Source organism: Felis catus, chromosome E3, assembly GCF_018350175.1.
Source record: "Felis catus isolate Fca126 chromosome E3, F.catus_Fca126_mat1.0, whole genome shotgun sequence".
Lineage (NCBI taxonomy): Eukaryota > Metazoa > Chordata > Mammalia > Carnivora > Felidae > Felis > Felis catus.
The window spans coordinates 6,944,678-6,970,295 of NC_058383.1; the positions used below are offsets into that span (position 1 = coordinate 6,944,678).

The following is a 25,618-nucleotide window of genomic DNA, read 5'->3' on the forward strand; positions in this document are numbered from 1 at the left end:
GAAATTTATTGTCAAATTAGTTTCCATACAACACTCAGTGCTCATCCCAAAAGGTGCCCTCTTCAATGCCCATCACCTACCCTCCCCTCCCTCCCACCCCCAGCCATCAACCCTCAGTTTGTTTTCAGTTTTTAAGAGTCACTTATGCTTTGGCTCTCTCTCCCACTCTAACCTATTTTTTTTTTCTTTTTTTCTTCCCCTCCCCCATGGGTTTCTGTTAAGTTTCTCGGGACCCACATAAGAATGAAAACATATGGTATCTGTCTTTCTCTGTATGGCTTATTTCACTTAGCATCACACTCTCCAGTTCCATCCACGTTGCTACAAAGGGCCATATTTCATTCTTTCTCATTGCCACGTAGTACTCCATTGTGTATATAAACGACAATTTCTTTATCCATTCATCAGTTGATGGACATTTAGGCTCTTTCCACAATTTGGCTATTGTTGAGAGTGCTGCTATAAACATTGGGGTACAAGTGCCCCTATGCATCAGTACTCCTGTATCCCTTGGGTAAATTCCTAGCAGTGCTACTGCTGGGTCATAGGGTAGGTCTATTTTTAATTTTTTGAGGAACCTCCACACTGTTTTCCAGAGTGGCTGCACCAGTTTGCATTCCCACCAACAGTGCAAGAGGGTTCCCATTTCCCCACATCCTCTCCAGCATCTATAGTCTCCTGGTTTGTTCATTTTGGCCACTCTGACTGGCGTGAGGTGATATCTGAGTGTGGTTTTGATTTGTATTTCCCTGATGAGGAGCGACGTTGAGCATCTTTTCATGTGTCTGTTGGCCATCCGGATGTCTTCTTTTCTTTTTTTTTTTTTATTAAAATTTTCTTTCAACGTTTTTATTTATTTTTGGGACAGAGAGAGACAGAGCATGAACGGGGGAGGGGCAGAGAGAGAGGGAGACACAGAATCGGAAACAGGCTCCAGGCTCCGAGCCATCAGCCCAGAGCCTGATGCGGGGCTCGAACTCACGGAGCGCCAGATCGTGACGTGGCTGAAGTCGGACGCTTAACCGACTGCACCACCCAGGCGCCCCAATCCGGATGTCTTCTTTAGAGAAGTGTCTATTCATGCTTTCTGCCCATTTCTTCACTGGATTATTTGTTTTTCGGGTGTGGAGTTTGGTGAGCTCTTTATAGATTTTGGATACTAGCCCTTTGTCCGATATGTCATTTGCAAATATCTTTTCCCATTCCGTTGGTTGCCTTCTAGTTTTGTTGATTGTTTCCTTTGCCATGCAGAAGCTTTTTATGTTCATAAGGTCCCAGTAGTTCATTTTTGCTTTTAATTCCCTTGCCTTTCGGGATGTGTCATATAAGAAATTGCTGCGGCTGAGGTCAGAGAGGTCTTTTCCTGCTTTCTCCTCTAGGGTTTTGATGGTTTCCTGTCTCACATTCAGGTCCTTTATCCATTTTGAGTTTATTTTTGTGAATGGTGTGAGAAAGTGGTCTAGTTTCATCCTTCTGCATGTTGCTGTCCAGTTCTCCCAGCACCATTTGTTAAAGAGACTGTCTTTTTTCCATTGGATGTTCTTTCCTGCTTTGTCAAAGATGAGTTGGCCATACGTTTGTGGGTCTAGTTCTGGGGTTTCTATTCTATTCCATTGGTCTATGTGTCTGTTTTTGTGCCAATACCATGCTGTCTTGATGATGACAGCTTTGTAGTAGAGGCTAAAGTCTGGGATTGTGATGCCTCCTGCTTTGGTCTTCTTCTTCCAAATTACTTTGGCTATTCGGGGCCTTTTGTGGTTCCATCTGAATTTTAGGATTGCTTGTTCTAGTTTCGAGAAGAATGCTGGTGCAATTTTGATTGGGATTGCATTGAATGTGTAGATAGCTTTGGGTAATATTGACATTTTAACAATATTTATTCTTCCAACCCATGAGCATTGAATGTTTTTCCATTTCTTTATATCTTCTTCAATTTCCTTCATAAGCTTTCTATAGTTTTCAGCATACAGATAATTTATATCTTTGGTTAGATTTATTCCTAGGTATTTTATGCTTCTTGGTGCAATTGTGAATGGGATCAGTTTCTTTATTTGTCTTTCTGTTGTTTCATTATTAGTGTATAAGAATGCAACTCATTTCTGTACATTGATTTTGTATCCTGCAACTTTGCTGAATTCATGTATCAGTTCTAGCAGACTTTTGGTGGAGTCTATCGGATTTTCCATATATAATATCATGTCATCTGCAAAAAGTGAAAGCTTGACTTCATCTTTGCCAATTTTGATGCCTTTGATTTCCTTTTGTTGTCTGATTGCTGATGCTAGATCTTCCAACACTATGTTAAACAACAGCAGTGAAAGTGGACATCCCTGTCGTGTTCCTGATCTCAGGGGAAAAGCTCTCAGTTTCTCCCCATTGAGGATGATATTAGCTGTGGGCTTTTCATAAATGGCTTTTATGATGTTTAAGTATGTTCCTTCTACCCCGACTTTCTCGAGGGTTTTATTAAGAAAGGATGCTGAATTTTGTCAAATGCTTTTTCTGCATTGATTGACAGGATCATATGGTTCTTATCTTTTCTTTTATTAATGTGATGTATCACGTTGATTGATTTGCAAATGTTGAACCAGCCCTGCATCCCAGGAATGAATCCCACTTGATCATGGTGAATAATTCTTTTTATATGCTGTTAATTAGATTTGCTAGTGTCTTATTGAGAATTTCTGCATCCATATTCATCAGGGATATTGGCCTGTAGTTCTCTTTTTTTACTGGGTCTCTGTCTGGTTTAGGAATCAAAGTAATTCTGCCTTCATAGAATGAGTCTGGAAGTTTTCCTTCCCTTTCTATTTCTTGGAATAGCTTGAGAAGGATAGGTATTATCTCTGCTTTAAATGTCTGGTAGAATTCCCCATGGAAGCCATCTGGTCCCGGACTCTTATTTGTTGGGAGATTTTTGATAACCGATTCAATTTCTTCGCTGGTTATGGGTCTGTTCAAGCTTTCTATTTCCTCCTGATTGAGTTTTGGAAGTGTGTGGGTGTTTAGGAATTTGTCCATTTCTTCCAGGTTGTCCAGTTTGTTGGCATATAATTTTTCACAGTATTCCCTGATAATTGCTTGTATTTCTGAGGGATTGGTTGTAATAATTCCATTTTCATTCATGATTTTATCTATTTGGGTCATCTCCCTTTTCTTTTTGAGAAGCCTGGCTAGAGGTTGGAAATTTTGTTTATTTTTTCAAAAAACTAACTCTTGGTTTCATTGATGTGCTCTACAGTTTTTTTAGATTCTGTATTTTTTATTTCTGCTCTGATCTTTATTATTTCTCTTCTGCTGCTGAGTCTGGGGTGTCTTTGCTGCTCTGCTTCTATTTCCTATAGGTGTGCTGTTAGATTTTGTATTGGGGATTTTTCTTGTTTCTTGAGATAGGCCTGGATTGCAATGTCTTTTCCTCTCAGGACTGCCTTCGCTGCATCCCAAAGCATTTGGATTGTTGTATTTTCATTTTCATTTGTTTCCATATATTTTTTAATTTCTTCTCTAATTGCATGGTTGACCCATTCATTCTTTAGTAGGGTGTTCTTTAACCTCCATGCTTTTGGAGGTTTTCCAGACTTTTTCCTATGGTTGATTTCAAGCTTCATAGCATTGTGGTCTGAAAGTATGCATGGTATGATTTCAATTCTTGTATACTTATGAAGGGCTGTTTTGTGACCCAGTATGTGATCTATCTTGGAGAATGTTCCACGTGCACTCGAGAAGAAAATATATTCTGTTGCTTTGGGATGCAGAGTTCTAAATATATCTGTCAAGTCCATCTGATCCAATGTCTCATTCAGGGCCCTTGTTTTTTTATTGACTGTGTGTCTAGATGATCTATTCATTGTTGTAAGTGGAGTATTAAAGTCCCCTGCAATTACCGCATTCTTGTCAATAAGTTTGCTTATGTTTGTGAGTAATTGTTTTATATATTTGGGGGCTCCCGTATTCGGCACATAGACATTTATAATTGTTAGTTCTTCTTGATGGATAGACCCTGTAATTATTATATAATACCCTTCTTCATCTCTTGTTACAGCCTTTAATTTAAAGTCTAGTTTGTCTGATATAAGTATGGCTACTCCAGCTTTCTTTTGACTCCCAGTAGCATGATAAATAGTTCCCCATCCCCTCACTTTCAACCTGAACGGGACCTCAGGTCTAAAATGAGTCTCTTGTAGACAGCAAATAGATGGGTCTTGGTTTTTTATCCATTCTGATACCCTGTGTCTTTTGGTTGACGCATTTAGTCCATTTACATTCAGTGTTATTATAGAAAGATATGGGCTTAGAGTCATTGTGATGTCTATAGGTTTTGTGCTAGTAGTGATGTCTCTGGTACTTTGTCTCACAGGATCCCCCTTAGGATCTCTTGTAGGGCTGGTTTAGTGGTGATGAATTCCTTCAGTTTTTGTTTGTTTGGGAAGACCTTTATCTCTCCTTCTACTCTAAATGACAGACTTGCTGGATAAAGGATTCTCGGCTGCATATTTTTTCTGTTCATCACATTGAAGATCTCCTGCCATTCCTTTCTGGCCTGCCAAGTTTCAGAAGAGAGATCGGTCACTAGTCTTATTGGTTTCCCTTTATAAGTTAGAGCACGTTTATCCCTCACTGCTTTCAGAATTTTCTCTTTATCCTTGTATTTTGCCAGTTTCACTATGATATGTCATGCAGAAGATCGATTCAAGTTATGTCTGAAGGGAGTTCTCTGTGCCTCTTGGATTTCAATGCCTTTTTTTTTCCCCAGATCAGGGAAGTTCTCAGTTATTGTTTCTTCAAGTACACCTTCAGCACCTTTCCCTCTCACTTCCTCCTCTGGAATGCCAATTATGCGTAGATTATTTCTCTTTAGTGCATCACTTAGTTCTCTAATTTTCCCCTCATACTACTGGATTTTTTTTCCTCTCTTTTTCTCAGCTTCTTCTTTTTCCATAATTTTATCTTCTAGTTCACCTATTCTCTCCTCTGCCTCTTCAATCCGAGCTGTGGTCGTCTCCATTTTATTTTACATCTCATTAATAGCATTTTTTAGCTCCTCCTGGCTGTTCCTGAGTGCCTTGATCTCTGTAGCAAGAGATTCTCTGCTGTCCTTTATACTGTTTTCAAGCCCAGCGATTAATTTTATGACCATTATTCTAAACTCACTTTCTGTTATATTGTTTAAATAATTTTTGATCAGTTTGTTAGCTGTCGTTATTTCCTGGAGTTTTTTTTTTTTTAATTTTTTTTTCAACGTTTATTTATTTTTGGGACAGAGAGAGACAGAGCATGAACGGGGGAGGGGCAGAGAGAGAGGGAGACACAGAATCTGAAACAGGCTCCAGGCTCCGAGCCATCAGCCCAGAGCCTGATGCGGGGCTCGAACTCACGGACCGCGAGATCGTGACCTGGCTGAAGTCGGACGCTTAACCGACTGCGCCACCCAGGCGCCCCTCCTGGAGGTTTTTTTGAGGGGAATTCTTCCGTTTCATCATTTTGGATAGTCCCTGGAGTGGTACAGAACTTCGGGGCACTTCCCCTGTGCTGTCTTGAATAACTTGCGTTGGTGGGCGGGGCCGCCGTCAGACCTGATGTCTGCCCCCAGCCCACCGCTGGGGCCACAGTCAGACTGGTGTGTACCTTCTCTTCCCCTCTCCTAGTGGCGGGATTCACTGTGCGGTGGCATGGCCCATCTGGGCTACTCGTACACTGCCAGGCTTGTGGTGCTAGGGATCTGGCGTATTAGCTGGGGTGGATATGCAAGGTGCACAGGGGTGGGAGGGGCAGGCTCAGCTCGCTTATCCTTTGGTGATCTGCTTTGGGAGGGGCCCTGTGGCACCTGGAGGGAGTCAGACTGGCCACAGGAGGGATGGATCCACAGAAGCACAGCATTGGGTGTTTGCATGGTGCAAGCAAGTTCCCTGACAGGAACTGGTTCCCTTTGGGATTTTGGCTGGGGGATGGGTAAGGGAGATGGCACTGGCAAGCACCTTTGATCCCCACCAAGCTGCGCTCTGTTGTCCAGGGGTCAACAACTCTCCCTACCGTTGTCCTCCAGCCTTCCCGCTCTCTGAGCAGAGCTGTTAACTTATAACCTTCCAGGTGTTAAGTTCCGCTCGCTGTCCAAACACACTCCGTCCAGCCCCTCTGCTTTTGCAATGAGACTCAGGGACTCTGCTTAGCCGGTGGGCTGCCCCTCTGCCCTGGCTCCCCCCGCCAGTCCATGTAGCGTGCACCACCTCTCCGCCCTTCCTACCCTCTTCCATGGACCTCTCGTCTACACTTGGCTCTGGAGAATCCGTTCTTCTAGTCTTCTGGCGATTTTCTGGATCATTTAGGCAGGTGTGAGTGGAATCTAAGTCACCCCCAGGACGCGGTGAGCTCAGTGTCCTCTACGCCGCCATCTTCCCAGAAGCGTCTCTCAGCCCATTCATTTTTTAGTAGGATGTTCCTCAGTCTCCAAGTATTTGTTACCTTTCCAATTTTTTCTTGTGGTTGATTTTGAATATCATAGCATTTCTGTCTGGAAATATGCACGGTATGATCTCGATCTTTTGTACTTAGTTAGGGCTGATTTGTGTCCCAGTATATGGTCTATTCTGGAGAACACTCCACGTGCACTGGAGAAGAATGTATATTATGCTGCCTTAGGATGAAATGTTCTGAATATATCTGTTAAGTCCACCTGGTCCAGTGTGTCATTCAAAGCCATATTTTCCTTGTTGATTTTTTGATTAGATTATCTGTCCATTGTTGTGATTGGGGTGTTGAAGTCTCCTACTATTATGGTGTTACTATTGATTGGTTTCTTTATGTTTGTGATTAATTGATTTATAGATTTGGGTGCTTTCACATTTGGTGCATAAATGTTTACAATTGTTAGGTCTTCTTGGTGGATAGACCTCTTTTTTTTATTTTTTTTAATTTATTTTTGGGACAGAGAGACAGAGCATGAACGTGGGAGGGGCAGAGAGAGAGGGAGACACAGAATCGGAAACAGGCTCCAGGCTCCAAGCCATCAGCCCAGAGCCTGACGCGGGGCTCGAACTCACAGACCACGAGATCGTGACCTGGCTGAAGTCGGACGCTTAACCGACTGCGCCACCCAGGCGCCCGATACACCTCTTGATTATGATATAATGCCCTTCTGCATCTCTTGATACAGTCTTTATTTTAAAGTCTAGATTGTCTAATATAAGTATGGCTTCTCCAGGTTTCTTTTGTTGACCATTAGCATGGTAGGTGGTCGTCCATCCCCTTATTTTCAATCTGAAGGTGTCTTTAGGTCTAAAGAAGGTCTCTTGTAAACAGCATATAGATGGATCTTGTTTTCTTATCCATTTTGTTACCCTATGTATTTTGATTGGAGCATTGAGTCCTTTGAAGTTTAGAGTGAGTACTGAAAGATATGAATTTATTGCCATTATGATGCTTGTATAGTTGGAGTTTCTGGTGGTGGTCTCCGTTCCTTTCTAATCTTTGTTGCTTGCTTGCTTGCTTGCTTTCTCTTTCTTTATGTTTTCATCTTTTCTCCCCTCAGAGAGTTCCCCTTAAAATTTTTTGCAGGGCTGGGTTAGTGGTCACAAACTCCTTTAAGTTTTGTTTGTCTGGGAAACTTTTTATCTCTCCTTTTATTTTGAATGACAGCCTTGCTGGATAAAGAATTCTTGGCTGCATGTTTTTCTGATTCAGCACATTGAATATATCTTGCCACTCCTTTCTGGCCTGCCAGGTTTCTGTGGATAGGTCTGCTGCAAACCTGATCTGTCTTCCCTTGTTGGTTAAGGACTTTTTTTTTCCTTGCTGCCTTCATGATTCTCTCCTTGCCTGAGTATTGTGTGAATTTGACTATGATATGCCTTGTTTATGGTCAGTTTTTGTTGAATCTAATGGAGTCCTCTGTGCTTCCTGGATTTTGATGTCTGTGTCTTTCCCCACGTTAGGAAAGTTTTCCACTATGATTTGCTTGCATAACCCTTCTACCCCTTTTACCTCTCTTCCTCTTCTGGGGCCCCTATGATTCTGATGTTGTTACTTCTTAATGAGTCATTGTTTTCTCTAATTCTTAAATCGTGCTCTTTTGCCTTTATCTCCCTCTTTTTTTCTGTTTCATTATTCTCCATAAGTTTGTCCTCTATATCACTGATTCTCTGTTCTATCTCATCCATCCTTGCCACCGTGGCATCCATTCAAAATTGCAGCTCAGTTATAGCATTTTTAATTTCATCCTGACTAGTTTTTACTTCCTTTATATCTGCAGAAAGGGATTCTAATCTATTTTCAACTCCAGCTAGTATTCCTATTATCATGATTCTAAATTCTGGTTCAGACATTTTGCTTGTATCTGTATTGGTTAAATCCCTGGCTGTCATTTCTTCATGCTCTTTCTTTTGGGGTGAATTCCTTCATTTCATCGTTTTGGAGGGAGAAAAGGAATTAATGAGGCAGAAAAATTAAAATTAAAAAATTAAAAAAAATTAAAATTAAAAAATCACACACACACACACACACACACACACACACACACACACACACACAAATTGAATAAATGATGCCAAATCCTAGGTGTGTTTTGGTCTGGGTGTTTAAAGTGTTTGATAGATTAGAGAAAAAAGGCGGGGGGAATCGTTTGAGAATTTGAAAAAAATGAATACACTGAAGTAGACTAAAATGAAATGATGGGAGTAAAATAGACTTTGAAAAAATTTACACAGAGAGAGACAGGTGGAAGATGGCAGTATAGGAGGACACTGGGCTCACCTCGTCCGGCTGATGACTTAGATTCCACCTACATCTGCCTAAATAGCCCAGAAAACCGCTAGAAGACTAGAAGAACAGACTCTCTGGAGCCAAGCATAGACTAGAGGCCCAGAGAAGAGGGTAAGAAGAGCGGAGAGGCGGTGCATGCTACACGGATTGGCAGGAGGTAGCCAGGGTGGTGGAGGGGCAGGCTGCCTGGCAAGGCAGAGCCCCCAAAGTCTGGCTTGCAAAAGTGCAGGGACCGGACTGTGTGAGTTCTGACAGCCAGCGGGACTTAACATTTGGAATATTAAAAGTCAACAGCTCTGCTCTCGGAGAGCGGGGAGGGCGAGAGGACTCAGGGAGGGAGAGTTTTTGAGCCCTGGAGGACAGAGTTCAGCTCAGTGGGGGAACAAAGGCACTGGCAAGTGCCATTTCCCTCTCCCATTCCCCAGCCAAAATTCCAAAGGGAACCAGTTTCCATCACTGAACTTGCTTGCACCGCACAAATGCCCAATGCTGTGCTTCTGTGAATCCATCTCTCTGATGGGCCTGCCTCATTCCCGGTGCTGCAGGGCCCCTCCTGCAGGGGGCCACCAATGGTAAAGGAAGCTAAGCCTACCCTCTGGCCCCTGTGAACCTTGCTGATCCACCCGAGGTAACACGCCCTTGGCAAGATCCCATCGAAACAGCACCACAAGCCTGGCAGTGTACAAGCAGCCCAGACAGGCGCCATACTACTCCACAGTGAGTCTTGCCCCTGGAAAAGGGGAAGATAAGGTACACAACAGTCTGACTGTGGCCCCAGTGGTGAGCTGGGGGCAGATATCAGGTCTGACTGTGGCCCTGCCCACCAACACAAGTTTCTCCGGAGAGCACAGGGGAAGTGCCCTGAAGTTTGGAGCTACTGCAGTGACTACCCAAAATGATGAAAGAGATGAATTCTCCTCAAAAAAAAAAAAAATAAATAAATAAATAAATAAATAAATAAATAAATAAAAAACTCCAGGAATTAGTGACAGCTAACGAATTGATCAAAACCGATTTAAGCAATATAGTGGAACAAGAATTTAGAATAGTAGTCATAAAATTAATTGCTGGGCTTGAAAAAAAGCATAGAGGACAGTTGAGAATCTAGCTACAGAGATCAAGGGACTAAGAAATAGTCATGAGGAACTAACAAATGCTATAAATGAGGTGCAAAATAAAATGGAGGCGGCCAGGGGCGCCTGGGTGGTTCAGTTGCTTAAGTGTACAACTTCGGCTCAGGTCATGATCTCGTGGTTCGTGGGGTTGAGCCCCACATCGGGCTCTGTGCTGACAGCTCACAGCCTGGAGCCTGCCTCAGATTCTATGTCTCCCTCTCTCTCTGCCCCTCCCCTGCTCATCCCTCTCTCTCTCTGTCTTTCAAAAATAAAATAGACATTAAAAAAAATGGAGGCAGCCATAGCACGAATTGAAGAGGCAGAGGAGAGAATAGGTGAATTAGAAGATAAAATTATGGAAAAAGAGGAAGCTGAGAAAAAGAGAGAAAAAAATCCAGGAGTATGAGGGGAGAATTAGAGAACTAAGTGATGCAATCAAATGGAACCAAATCCGTATCATAGGTATTCCAGAAGAAGAAGAGAGAGAAGAGCCTGAAGGTGTACTTGAAGAAATCATAGCTGAGAACTTCCCTGATCTGGGGAGGGAAAAAGGCATTGAAATCCAAGAGGCACAGAGAACTCCCTTCAGATGTAACTTGAATTGATCTTTTGCATGACATATCATAGTGAAACTGGAAAAATACAAGGATAAAGAGAAAATTCTGAAAGCAGCGAGGGATAAATGTGCTTTAACATATAAAGGGAAACCAATAAGACTAGTGACCGATCTCTCTTCTGAAACTTGGCAGGCCAGAAAGGAATGGCAGGAGATCTTCAATGTGATGAACAGAAAAAATATGCAGCTGAGAATCCTTTAGCCAGCAAGTCTGTAATTCAGAATAGAAGGAGAGATAAAGGTCTTCCCAAACAAACAAAAACTGAAGGAATTCATCACCACTAAACCAGCCCTACAAGAGATCCTAAGGGGGATCCTGTGAGACAAAGTACCAGAGACATCACTACTAGCACAAAACCTATAGACATCACAATGACTCTAAACCCATATCTTTCTATAATAACACTGAATGTAAATGGACTAAATGCGTCAACCAAAAGACACAGGGTATCAGAATGGATAAAAAACCAAGACCCATCTATTTGCTGTCTACAAGAGACTCATTTTAGACCTGAGGTCCCGTTCAGGTTGAAAGTGAGGGGATGGGGAACTATTTATCATGCTACTGGGAGTCAAAAGAAAGCTGGAGTAGCCATACTTATATCAGACAAACTAGACTTTAAATTAAAGGCTGTAACAAGAGATGAAGAAGGGCATTATATAATAATTACAGGGTCTATCCATCAAGAAGAACTAACAATTATAAATGTCTATGTGCCGAATACGGGAGCCCCCAAATATATAAAACAATTACTCACAAACATAAGCAAACATTGATAAGAATGTAGTAATTTCAGAGGACTTTAATGTCCCACTTACAGAAATGGATAGATCATCTACACACATGGTCAATAAAGAAACAAGGGCCCTGAATGATACATTGGATCCGATGGACTTGACAGATATATTTAGAACTCTGCATCCCATAGCAACAGAATATACTTTCTTCTCGAGTGCACGTGGAACATTCTCCAAGATAGATCACATACTGGGTCACAAAACAGCCCTTCATAAGTATACAAGAATTGAGATCATACCATGCATACTTTCAGACCACAATGCTATGAATCTTGAAATCAACCACAGGAAAAAGTCTGGAAAACCTCCAAAAGCATGGAGGTTAAAGAGCATCCTACTAAAGAATTAATAGGTCAACCAGGCAATTAGAGAAGAAATTAAAAAATATATGGAAACAAATGAAAATGAAAATACAACAATCCAAATGCTTTGGGATGCAGCGAAGGCAGTCCTGAGAGGAAAAGACATTGCAATCCAGGCCTATCTCAAGAAACAAGAAAAATCCCCAATACAAAATCTAACAGCACACCTATAGGAAATAGAAGCAGAGCAGCAAAGACACCCCAGACCCAGCAGAAGAAGAGAAATAATAAAGATCAGAGCAGAAATAAACAATATAGAATCTAAAAAAACTGTAGAGCACATCAATGAATCCAAGAGTTAGTTTTTTGAAAAAATAAACAAAATTGACCAACCTCTAGCCAGGCTTCTCAAAAAGAAAAGGGAGATGACCCAAATAGATAAAATCATGAATGAAAATGGAATTACAACCAATTCCTCAGAAACACAAGCAATTATCAGGGAATACTGTGAAAAATTATATGCCAACAAACTGGACAACCTGGAAGAAATGGACAAATTCCTAAACACCCGCATACTTCCAAAACTCAAACAGGAAGAAATAGAAAACTTGAACAGACCCATATTCAGCAAAGAAATTGAATCAGTCATCAGAAATTTCCCAACAAATAAGAATCCAGGACCAGATGACTTCCCAGGGGTATTCTACCAGACATTTAAAGCAGAGATAATACCTATGCTTCTCAAGCTGTTCCAAAAAATAGAAAGGGAGGGAAAACTTCCAGACTCATTCCATGAAGCCAGCATTACTTTGATTCTCCCCCAAAATTAAAGAAAATTAAAGAAAAATAGTTTTAATAGAAACTGAAAGTAAATATGAAGTTTTTTTTCTTTCTGTATGCAAGAAGAAGAAAAGAAACAAGAGGAAAAAAAGAAAAAAAAGGAAATCATTTGAAGATTTGAAAAAATGAATATACTGAAGTAGACTAAAATAAAATGATGGAAGTAAAATAGAATTTGAAAAAATTTACACAAAAGTAAAAATATAGTAAAAAATTAAAGAAAAATATTTTCAATAAAAATTGAAAATAAACATGAATTTTTTCTCTTTCTGTATTCAAGAAAAAGCAAAAAGGAGGAAAAAAAAGAATGAAAATTGAATAGATGGATCTGCCAACAGAGTGAAGCAGGACTGAAATTACTTTGCTTTCCCCTAGAAGTCAGACTATGAAGCGGTTTATAGTCCATAAACTAAGCAGGTGGTGAGACTTATGTTCTTGAAGAGCAAGGTTGGCCCAGCTGGGCGGGGCTCAGTGTCACAGCTCCGTTCTCCACTAGATGGCACTGCTAGCCCACTGGGGTGGGGTGTTGTGGTGGTCATAGGTGCCTATGCGCAATTGCAGGAGCGGTGAAAATGGCGCCACCTCGCTACCCAGTCTCTAACATCGGAACTCTGTTCTCCCTGATCAGCAGTCGCGAACCCATCCTCCATCTTCAGCTGTCGTCCACTACCCGCTTTTTCACTGTCTGTGACCAAGTCCCAGGCAGTACCTCTCTATTGAATTTTATCTCAGATGTGGCTGTTTTCCCTGGCCCCTTACTTCTGAGGGACTGGGGCTTTGGCCCATTCCGCCCCTCTGTGGGAGGGTCTCACCGAGCAATGGCTGAATGTCGGCTGCACCCAGGAACGCTTGCTGGACACTGCTGCTTCTGGTGCTCCGAGACTGCGGCCAGGTGCCAGCCCTCCGTAGAAAAGTTCATGAGATAGTGTAGCAGCAGCATTTCAGGGATTATGGAAAATCACAACACACATCTGGCACCAGGCTTCACCCTTAACAACCTTGTTCCAGCACCAGCAAATGTGGCCATTCTCTGGGGTCTGTTGGGACCAAGTGGCTTCAACGTTCTCTACCAAATGTCCTTCCAGCAGTGGAACTGCTTTTCCTTGTATGGCTCAAGAACCTCCTGGATCCCACTCTGCTCCTGGGGATCCGCCCTTCCCACCAGAGCACCGCCAGATATCAAGCTGTGGAGTTGCAGACTCTGCACTCCCCTTGTTTACAGTCTTAATGGAATTCAAGCCCTTTCCTTTCTCCTTTAGTCCCTGCGGCTGTTTCCAATTTTCCACTTTCTCTCCAGCTGCTTTTGGGGAGGGGTGCTTTTCCTGTATTCTACCTCCTATTTCCATCCTCTCTCTGCCCACAACAGCAGCTTCCTGCCCACCATAGCTTCTCGCTCCCCACGTTGACCTCTCCGCACTGCGTACCTGCTGAATTCTGTGGTTCGGGTTGTGCAGATTGTTGTGTTGATCCCCCAATCAGTTTTCTAGGTGTGCAGTATGGTTTAGTGTTGGTCTGGCTGTGTTTCATGGACGTGAAACACAGAAAAAGCTTCCATGCTGTTCCGCCATCTTGGCTCCTCCTCTCGTTGAGAATTTTTGCATTCGGGTTCATTAGGAATATTGGCCTGTGATTCCCCTTTTTTGGTGGGGACTTTGTCTGGTTTTGGAATCAAGGAAATGCTGGCTTCAGAGAATGAGTTGGGGAGTTTTCTTTCCATTTCTATTTTTTGGTACAGTTTGAGAAGAATAAGTATTAACTCTTTTTTCAATGTCAGGTAGAATTCTCCTGGGAAGCCATCTGGCCCAGGACTTTTGTTTGCTGGGAGATTTTTGATTACTGATTCAATTTCTTTGCTGGTTATAGGTCCGTTCAAATTTTCTATTTCTTCCTGTTTGAGGTTTGGTAGTATGTGAGTTTCTAGGAATTCATCCATTTCTTCCAGATTGTCCAGTTTGTTGGCCTATAATTTTTCATAGTATTCTCTTCTAAGTGTTTGTGCTTCTGTGGTGTTGTGATCTCTCCTCTTTAATTCATGATTTTATTTATTTGAGTCCTTTCTCTTTTATTTTTCATAAGTTTGGCTAAGGGTTATCAATTTTTAATGCAACCCCTATCAAAATAACACTAACATTCTTCACAGAGCTAGAACAAACAAACCTAAAGTTTGTATGGAATAAGAAAAGACCCCAAATATCCAAAGCAATTCTGAAAAAGGAAAACAAAACTGAAGGCATCGTGATTCTAGATTCCAAGCTATATTACAAAGCTGTAGTCATCAAGACAGTAAGGTACTAGCACAAAAACAGAAACATAGATCAATGGAACACAATAGAAAACCCAGAACTGGACACACATTTATATGGTCAACTAATCTTTGACAAAGCAGGAAAGAATATCTAGTGGAAAAAAGTCACTTAAACAAAAGGTGTTGGGAAAAGTGAATGACAACATGTAGAAGAATAAATCTGGACTGCTTTCTTTTTTTTTTTTAAAGTTTGAGAGAGAGAGAGAGAGAGAGAGAGAGAGAGAGAGAGAGCATGAATGGGGGTGGGGAGACAGAGAGAGAGAGGGAGACAGAGAATCCGAAGCAGGCTCCATGCTGTCAGCTCAACTGGGGCTCGAACCCATCCATCATGAGATCATGACCTGAACTGAAGTAGGACATTTAACCAAGTCACCCAGTTCCCCCTGAACTACTTTCTTACACTGTATACAAAAATAAATTCAAAATAGATGAAAGGCCTAAATGTGAAACAGGAAACCATCAAAGTCCTAGAGGAGAGCATAGCCAGAAACCTCTTTGACCTTGACTGGAGCAACTTCTTACTAGACACATCACCAAAGGCAAGGAAAACAAAAGCAAAAATGAACTCCTGGGACGTCATCAAGATAAAAAGCTTCTGCACAGTGAAGGAAGAAATGAACAAAACTAAAAGGCAACCAACAGAATGGGAGAAGATATTTGCAAATGACATATATGATAAAGGGGTAGTATCCACAATTTATAAGAAACATCAACACCAAAAAAAAAAAAAAACCCCAAACAACCCAGTTAAGAAATGGGCAGAAGACATGAATAGACACTTTTCCAAAGAAGATATCCAGATGGTTAACAGACACATGAAAAGATGCTCGATATCACCCATCATCAGGGAACTACAAATCAAAATTACAATGAGATACCACCTCAAAACATGTCAGAATGGCTAAAATTAACAACACAAGAAGCAACAGGTGTTGGCAAGGATGCAGAGATAAGGAATCTTCTTGCACTGCTGGTAGGAATGCAAACTGGTGCAACCACTCTGGGGAACAGTATGGAGGTCCTCAAAAAACTAAAAGTAGAGCTACCCTATGATCCAGCAATTGTATTATAGTATTTGCCCAAAGGTTAATAAAATACAGATTCAAAGGGGTACATACACCCCAGTGTTTATAGTAGCATTATCAACAATATCCAAACTATGGAGAAAGCACAAATGTCCACTGACTGATGAATGGATAAAGAAGAAGTGTGTGTGCACACACACACACACACACAATGGAAAATTATTCAGCCATCAAAAGAAATGAAATCTTGCCACTTGCAATGATGTGGATGGAGCTAGAACATATTATGCTAAGCAAAATAAGTCAGAGAAAGACAAATAACATATGATTTCAGTCATATGTAAAATTTAAGAAACAGAAAAGATAACATAGGGGAAGGGCAGGGAAAAAGAGAAGAGAGGGTAAAAGAAACCACAAGGGACTTAAAAAGTTTTTTTATGTTATTTGTTTTTTTTAATTTATTTAAAATTTTTTTTAACATTTTATTTATTTTTGAGACAGGGAGAAACAGAGCATGAACAGGGGAGGGTCAGAGAGAGGGAGACACAGAATCTGAAACAGGGTCCAGACTTTGAGCTGTCAGCACAGAGCCTGATGCGGGGCTCGAACTCATGGACCGCGAGATCATGACCTGAGCCGAAGTCGGCCGCTTAACCGACTGAGTCACCCAGGCGCCCCTAAATTTATTTTTTTTAATTTACATCCAAGTTAGTTAACATATAGTCAACAATGATTTCAGGAGTAGATTCCTTAATACCTCTTACCCATTTAGCTGATTCCCCCTCCCTCAACCCTCCAGCAACCCTCTGTTTGTCCTCCATATTTAAAGGTCCCTTATGTTTTTGTCCCCCTCCTTGTTTTTATATTATTTTTGTTTCCCTTCCTGCATGTTCATCTGTTTTGTCTGTTAAAGTCCTCATATGAGTGAAGTCATATGATATTTGTCTTTCTCTGACTAATTTTGCTTAGCATAATACCCTCTAGTTCCATCCATGTAGTTGCAAATGGCGAGATTTCATTCTTTTTGATTGCTGAGTAATACTCCATTGTATATATATACCACATTTTCTTTATCCATTCATCCATCGATGGACATTTGGGCTCTTTCCATACTTTGGAGCACTGCTGTAAACATTGGGGTGCATGTGCCCCTTTGAAACAGCTTACCTGTATCCCTCGATAAATACCTAGTAGTACAATTGCTGGGTTGTAGGGAAGTTCTCTTTTAATTTTTTGAGGAGCCTCCATACTGTTTTCCAGCGTGGCTGCACCAGTTTGCATTCCCACCAGCAGTGCAAAAGAGATCCTCTTTCTCCACATCCTTGCCAACATCTGTTGTTGCCTGAGTTGTTAATGTTAGCAATTCTGACAGGTGTGGGGTGGTATCTCATTGTGATTGTGATGTGTATTTCCCTAATGATGAGTGATGTTGAGCATTTTTTCATGTGCCAGTTGGCCATCTGGATGTCTTCTTTGAACCAAGACCATGAATAGCCAAAGCAATCTTGAAAAAGAAAACCAAAGCAAGAGGCATCACAATTCTGGGCTTCAAGCTGTATTACAAAACTGTAATCATCAAGACAGTATGGTACTGGCACAAAAACAGACACTCAGATCAATGGAACAAACTAGAGAACCCAGAAATGGACCCACAAACATATGGCCAACTAATCTTTGACAAAGCAGGAAAGAATATCCAATGGAGTAAAGACAGTCTCTTCACCAAGCAGTGCTGGCAAAACTGTACAGCAGCATGCAGAAGAATGAACCTGGACCACTTTCTTACACCTTACACAAAAATACACTCAAAATGGATGAAGAACTAAATCAAGACAGGAAGCCATCAAAATCCTTGAGGAGAAAGCAGGCAAAAACCTCTTTGACCTTGGCCACAGCAACTTCTTACTCAACAGGTCTCCAGAGGCAAGGGAAACAAAAGCTAAAATGAACTATTGGTACCTCATCAAAATAAAATGTTTCTTAAATATTTATTTATTTTTTATAGAGAGAGAGGGGAGGGAGGGAGGGAAGGAGAGAGAGAGAGAGAGAGAGAGAGAGAGAGAGAGAGAGAGAGAGATAACAGGGAAGGGGCAGAGAGAGAGAGGGAGGCACAGAATCCAAAGCAAGCTCCAGGCTCTGAGCTGTCAGCACAGAACCCAACGCAGGGCTCGTACCCATGAACCCTGAGATCATGACCTGAGCCAACTGACTGAGCTACCCAGGCACTCTACCACAAGAGACTCTTAAAGATAGAGAATAAACTGAGAGTTGATGGAGGGAGGTGGGTGGGAGTTGGTCTCGATAGGTGATGATGAGTAATAATAAGAGGGCACTTGTAATGAGCATTGGGTTTTGTATATAAGTTACGAATCACTGAATTCTACTCCTGAAACTAATATTGCACTGTATTTTAACAAAAATTTAAATTTAGAAAGTTCATAAAAATTTTACAAACTGTAGTTGAGAAGAAAGAATATAGCATCGGGGCGCCTGGGTGGCGCAGTCGGTTAAGCGTCCAACTTCAGCCAGGTCACGATCTCGCGGTCCGTGAGTTCGAGCCTTGCGTCGGGCTCTGGGCTGATGGCTCAGAGCCTGGAGCCTGTTTCCGATTCTGTGTTTCCCTCTCTCTCTGCCCCTGCCCCGTTCATGCTCTGTCTCTCTCTGTCCCAAAAAATAAATAAATGTTGAAAAAAAATTTTTTTTAATAAAAAATAAAAAAATAAAAAAAAAGAAAGAATATAGCATCATTGTCAGTCCCAATATGTCAAGATTATTAATAATGTATGTCCTTGTGGACACTTTTCTATGCATATATAGATTACTAAAAGTTAGGGTGGCATATGTTTTTGAGCTACTTAATGTCACAGTAAACTATAAGCAACATATTGTATTTGTGTTTGTGATTGTATGCATATATCATAATCATCTTATTCAAGGAAATGGGACTTTTTTCCCTTAACGTTTTTCTGTCCACTCTAGCTCTCTGAATTCTCCCCCTATGTCCTCACATTCCATGTTTGTAAACCTTGGCCACCGTTTCTGCTACCTGTAGAGCTGAGAGGTTTGGAGCTTAGAGTCCTCATTCCTGGCAAGAGGAGCAACCTCATGAGGATGGGGGCGCACACAGATCCTGTGCTGTCTGTGGCTGCAGTCTTGTGCTGTCTCCCACCTGTCTTGGTATCTGGGGTTCATCCAAAGCAAAGTCATCTGCTCTCTAGCCATCTGAGACATCCTCCTTGGAGGAGGGGTCTTGAGATTTCTCTCTGGGAATCCAGAGCAGAGTTTGGCTTTGGGCACAGCTTGAATTCTGCAAACAGTTGGTACTTTCCTGTTTATTGTATTGGTGAGAAAAAAATTGGAGTGAACTTTGTAGGGATCCAGACTTTTAGCCCCTGACTCTAAGCTTCCTGATGACTGAGCCCATGTCTTGTTGCATGGTGTCCCTAGTGCTAGCATTGTGTCTACACTTAGTACTTGCTGAGAGAAGTCAGAATTGATCAAGTCACCTGTTTTCTGGACCAGAAGACCTGGTGGTTCCCACAAGCTCAGCAGTCCCTGCTCCTGTAGCTTCTCAAACAGAAACCAGAGACTCCTGGTACTTCTCTGTGATTCACTCAGTCATGATATGAAGTGCTTACCAATGTGTGTCAGGGACTGTGCCAGACAGTGCCAAATCCACATATTAAAAATGTCTATTATGGAGAATTTTTGGCACATGCACAAGCATATTCTATATACACAATTCTATGAAATACTTTCAATATATCTATATGTGCCCATCACCTGCCCAACAACCACTAACCCATATCAGTTGCCCCAACCACATGCCATTACAATTCCTCATGTTATGCCGTATTACTTCAAGGCACATCATCTGTAAGTATTCCAGAATGTTCTCCATAATATAAGGACTTTATTCATTCATTTAAAAAATATATTTATTTATTTGAGAGAGAGAGAGAAGAGCAAGCACAAGCGGGGAGGGGCAGAAGGAGATGGAGAGAGAGAGAGAGACAGAATCCCAAGCAGCCTCTGCGATGTCAGTGCAGAGCCCAAGGTGGGACTGGAATTCACAAACCGTGAGATCATGAGCTGAGCCGAAATCAAGAGTTGGATGTTTAACCAACTGAGCCACTCAGCTGCCCCAATAATATAAGGACTTTAAAAAAAATACTACTGACAATGTCATTATCACTTTCCCCAAATCCACATTTTCCTTTAATATAATCAAATATTGAGGAATCAGTTTTGAATAAAACATAGGACTAACCTTCAGGAACTTTTAGACTTATGAGACAGGTGACCAAGAATTCAGCGATTATACTGATTATACACATTAGTGAATATGATTACAGTGGAGCAGCATCGTGTGCTCATGCAAATCTTCTGACCAACTGGCCTGTCTTAGTGGTTGGGGGATTCAAGGTGGGACGAGAGGGAAGAGAAGGGAAAAATAACAATCTAAATCATGGGAGGCATTTCTCCTGCTTCTTTCTTCCATGAGCACATGACCAACATAAGTCAGTGGAGGCAGGAACCTACCTTTCCTTCAGTCAGTCTCATTGCCTGCTTGCCTTTCAGACTGTGAACACCTCCCCATGCTGACTGTAATTCTAGTGTTTACGATAACTCTTCCCTTCAACAACATTCATCTCATCTCCTCAACAAGACTGACTGCTCCCATAGGGTAGGGGAATGCAGAGGATATGTAGCTTACAGTTGTCACCGCAGAATAAGCATGGCAGGATTTCAGTGACCAGCCCCCCAAGAGTGTCCTTTGTAGTCCTGGTTGAGAACCCCACACATGTGGCTCTTGTGGTTTTTATTTTTCACTAACTTGTTTCCAACTCGATTTGTGGAACCAGGTTCAGCAAGAAGAACAAGGACAGCATAAATCCTTATATATACCTGCCTTTTGGAACTGGACCCCGAAACTGCATTGGCATGAGGTTTGCGGTCATGAACATGAAACTTGCCCTTGTCACACTCCTTCAGAACTTCTCCTTCAAACCTTGTGAAGAAACACAGGTCAGAGAACTTTCCACACAAAGGATGTTTTACTTTTTTTTTTTTTAAACTAAGAGATATGGTGTGTGTGTGTGTGTGTGTGTGTGTGTGTGTGTGTGTGTGTGTATGGGCTCATTTATCCTTATAATTTGTTCCATTGGCCAGAGAATCTATTTGGAGTCATCTGTGACCTTTAAGGGTCTTTCAGCTCTAAGTGCCACATCTGTGGTTTATTAGTACCCAATAATAAGGGACATCTCAGGTCAACTATCATGACTGATTATGCACAGACTTTTGAACTTGACAATGTTTTAAATTTATTTCAAATCCCCTGAAAGGAAGGGAAAATATTATGCATAGTCATGATGTGCAACATGCAACATGCATGCAACATGCAACATGACTTTCGAATGATGCTATTCTCTACCACAACTTACAGATGCTCTCATAACCATGGTTCTCAACCCCTACTTGTACATTGGAGTCAGTGGGTTCAGGCCATCTCAGAAATTCTTACATAATTCACCCAGAGTGTGGCTTTAAAAGTGTCCCCATTGATTGTCATGTGCAAGCAAGGTTGAGAATCACTGGTGTGAAGCATGTCTGTCAGATGTGAGGGACTCCCATGGTCCAGACCATTGTGGTTATTTGGCCCCACCTTCCATGAGCCCTTCTCCAGTCAAAGCTGTGTTCCCTTTCTATTGAAATCTGCTATCATGAATGGATATTTCCACTGGGAGAGATGAGAGGATGTTTAGCATTGAGGATGGCAATACAATAAAATGTGTAATGTCCACTCAGGATGACTTTGCAAGCTTCAACATATACAAAATTAACTGTATCACTTTTTAAGTGGTATGCCATAATGACTAAGAAACTGTTGTAAATTGTAAACACTCATCCTTTTAACCTAAAATTTAAATTAAAAAAGAACACAAACCAACATGAGATTGTGTCCAGCCTGGTACAGAGTAGACACTCAATAGATATCCTTTTGAATGAATGATGGATGAATGTTTCCACACTCCGGTCTTGACAGCTTACAGAGTAAGTTTAAAGAATATGAGAATATGAATTTAAATGTAGTATTTATATGTTTAAATGCTTACTCTCCTTCATGTATCTTGCCTGCTTTGCTTCTATTGTCAATAGAACTTCATTTTGGTTTTCATATGCTTTTGTAACCGTTGCAGATCCCCCTGAAATTAAATGCTCAAGGTATTATTCAACCAGAAAAACCCATTGTTCTCAAGGTTGAGCTGAGAGATGGGAGTGTGAGTAGAGCCTGACTTTCCCTAAGAACTTCCCCTTTGTTCTTCAAGAACCTGTATCCCAGAACACCAGAGACTTCAATTTACTTTGTGAGTACAACCCAGAAATGAAGATGGGCTTCACGTACTGCTTGTGATGGATGACGAGGGATTCCAAGCTTTCCTGGTATCTGCATGGAGCATTATATGTTGTGGAATGTGAGGAAGGTGACTAATAAGTGCCAGACACATAGACTCAGCCTATCCGGTCCCAATTAGTACCATCTATTCCCCTGAGAACTGATCGATAATAAAAATTTCTCACCAGTTATATTAAAAAACTTTAATGAAACAATAATTTTTGTGGTGACCATAATAGTGACATTCATATCACACATCTTATTTTGAATATTATACATTAACTATTACACTGAGTGTGTCAATCAACATCTCTTTACCAACGTATTAACTGATGTCTTCCTGCACATTAAGGGGGAATCCATAGAACTGATGAGCGAGGGTCAATGACTGGATGTTTTTGACCATCACAGTCACTAGGTGGGTGGGGCTTGTTCAGAAGTCCAACATGTTATGTTAAGGTAGGTGAGAGTCAATACACTGTTACTTTGCCCACTTCTCAGAAAGTTTAATTCTTCTGGTTTTGGAGCACATATTTTTTTTTATAACACTCAATTGAGGCAGTTTTTATTACTAGTTTTGATATAATGTTTTCATCTCATCTTCCCTGGTGTTTTGCCAGACAGGGAACATGCTTTTTCTTTGTGACCTAACCTCAGCCCCCTACTGTACTAATACAATGAACATCAAATAAGAGATGGTTGATTGGTCAGTGGATTGGGCAGAAAAGCTAAAAGCATTTGTCCAATTCAGTTGGTAAGAGAAGCTGCACAGGATTCTTCCTTTTTCCCCCATTTACTCCCTTCCCCTTCTTTCCTTTCTCCTCTCTTCCCTTCCATTTCCTTTCCTTCCTGGATAATTTAGTTTTAAACTAATAGGTGGTACACAGCCAGGTGGGCATCCCTACCTTGGGGCTCCAGGGCAGAAAAAGGAGTCACAATGACTCAAAGACAGAGACAGAGTAGGGACAGGAGTATGTCCACATATGGAAGTAGCCTGGCATGAATGTGGGAGCCCAAGCTTAGTGAGAAGAGTGTCCACACAGAGGGGCTGGTCTTGTGAGAGCCACCACATCCTAAATATGGATGGGCAACACAAGGAGTATGAGGAGGGGATGTTAAGTGATGGAGTGGGGATTAGTTACATAAAGGGGAACTGATAAAAGTGAATATATTAGGGATAAATGGAAGCCAGGTTTATCACTGTTGGAGAAGGGAGTCACTGATGGAAAGGGAGAAAACAGGAATGAGATTATGTATTCAGAGATTAGAACTGAGTATATCAGTGAAAAAATCCTGCTTTTCTAGAGAGGTAGATGATAGGTAGGTTGACTTAAAGATAAATAGATGTGTGTACGTAGGTGAAAACACATATCCCCTACCTTTCTCCACAGACAGTTCTTAGAAACAGTGACACTGTAAAGGCAATGAGCACAACTTGTGCTCAAATCTTGGCTTATTAACATCATTTTCCACTGAAAGCAACTAGGGCTTTTCAAAGAAATGGCTGATCCAGGCTGGTGGAGCACATGATGAGCCTGGAGCATCTTGTCCTGAACAGTGATGGGGACACATCCAAAGGACACAGCCCAAGAGGTTTTATGGGCCCATCAGGCATGATTTGGGCATCATGATAACTAAGGATGGGAAGCGATTATGACCCATTGAATAAAACAGGAAAACACAATTACCCACAAGTATAATAAATACAGGTTTGATTATAATTGATGAGGACACTGACACATTTTCAAAGTACTACCACTCAAACACCCATGAGCTGCCAGAGGAAAGAGCAGCTCACAGAGAGAGACCTGGGAAATGAATGAGTGTCATCAGGGAAAGGAGGAAGTGACGGTGTGTCACTTAATAGGACTTGGTGAAAAGAACTGAGCATCACCTCTGGGGTATTCTTGCTGAGGAGGAAAACCTGAAAGAAATCCTGAAAAAAAGTCAGACAAACCTGACAGAGGAATACCTACTCCTAATCTGTACTTGGTGTGTAATCTTCAACAAAACCAAGGTCATGAAAGTGATTAAAAAAGAAGAAACAAGCCCAGAGTGGAGTCGCCTGCCTGCAAATTCCACCTCACAGCAAACCAAGACTAATGACACTTTCAACCTATCCCAGGAAGGTGACCTTTTACCAGTCTGGCTGAAATTTCCTCATGAGTTGTCTCAAGATACAAACCCTGCAGGTCCTTCCCTCAGAGATGGGGTCCTGGCCTGAAACAATCATTGCTTTTCCTTCTAAGTACTTCCTGCCCCACCCTTCTTCCTCTAAAACCCTGCATCTTGTACACCTCCTGGGAGCATCTGTCTCCCTGTCAGGTGGGATGCTGCCAATTCATGAATTGCTTAATAAAGCCAATAATATCTTCAACTTGACTTGCTGGAATTTTGTTTTTCAATAAAAATCAGAGACACACTAAGGAAGTGTTCCAGACTGAACTACAGAAACCAAAGAGGAGTGACATGGAAACTCCAGTGCGTGGATTGGGTCCTTCAGCTGTAAAGAACATTGTGGGGACAATTGGGGGAATTGAGGGCTATGATGAATATATGGCAGTAATGTGTCAGTGTCCATGCCCTGACTTTGGTGGAAAATGTCTTCTAGGAATTACAGATTATGAAATATCAGGTCAGCATTTACTCTGAGATTGATCAGGAACATAGTTCTTGGAACAGACTCTTCTGGAAGCTTGTGATTGTTCTTGGGAGAAGTGGTTCAGAACAACTGTGAATCTACACAGCTCTCCCCTTCCCTTGCCTTCATCTGACTTGTATTATTTACTACAAGGAGGCAGCACCACACAGTGATTGAGAGACGAGGATCTCTGAAACTGGAATTCCTGAGTTTTGAATCCCAGCTCATCAGGACTGAGTCTTGATGAATCAATGGCTTTGGGTAAATGAGGAAAAGGTGCCACTTTTACATAGCTGGGCCCTTAGGGCTTGGGCTGCCTTTCAGCACCTGTATGTCCCTCAGCGAATACTACTGTGCACAAATTAGTTCAGGTTTAGTCATTGTCTCAGGTTGGGTTCCCTAAAAGCAGAGCCTGAGATGGTGGCTCTGAAGCAAATGTTTTACTTAGGGAGTGATCTCGGGGGAAAGGATTGAGGGGAGTGGGGTAGAGCAGGAGGAAAAGCTGAGTGGGTGTGGTCTTGGGGGAGCCTGATCTCATGATGAGCCCTGGGGCAGGAATTGTATTATAGAGCGAATGTCACTTTGAGACAGGAGATGGCATCTTGTACCCCATTGGTTGGTATTGGACTGGGGCACTAATTCCCAGGTGAAATGGCTTCAGTTTGGCCAAGAGCGAGTCCCTGAGAATGGGACAACTGTGAGCTAATAAGAGCCAGTACTCTCAGCCTTTGGGGAGTGAGTATGCTGCCCAGTGACAGAATTTGGCACCTTCCTCCTCTAAAGACACTTACAGGTGGTGCCTTGAACTAATTACTTAACACCTTA

The 25,618-nt window shown here is 41.7% G+C and overlaps 1 protein-coding gene across 1 annotated transcript in view; it reads left to right on the forward strand.

Annotated features, from left to right (window-relative positions):
- The window catches only part of CYP3A131 (cytochrome P450 family 3 subfamily A member 131), a 62,919-nt gene extending 40,565 nt beyond the window's left edge, over nucleotides 1-22,354 (forward strand). Inside the window, 2 exon segments of the mRNA NM_001246278.2 lie at nucleotides 20,621-20,783; nucleotides 21,956-22,354. Of these exon segments, the coding sequence (NP_001233207.1) occupies nucleotides 20,621-20,783; nucleotides 21,956-22,051 (259 nt within the window). The 3' untranslated portion in view covers nucleotides 22,052-22,354.
- The last annotated feature ends 3,264 nt before the right edge of the window (nucleotides 22,355-25,618 follow it).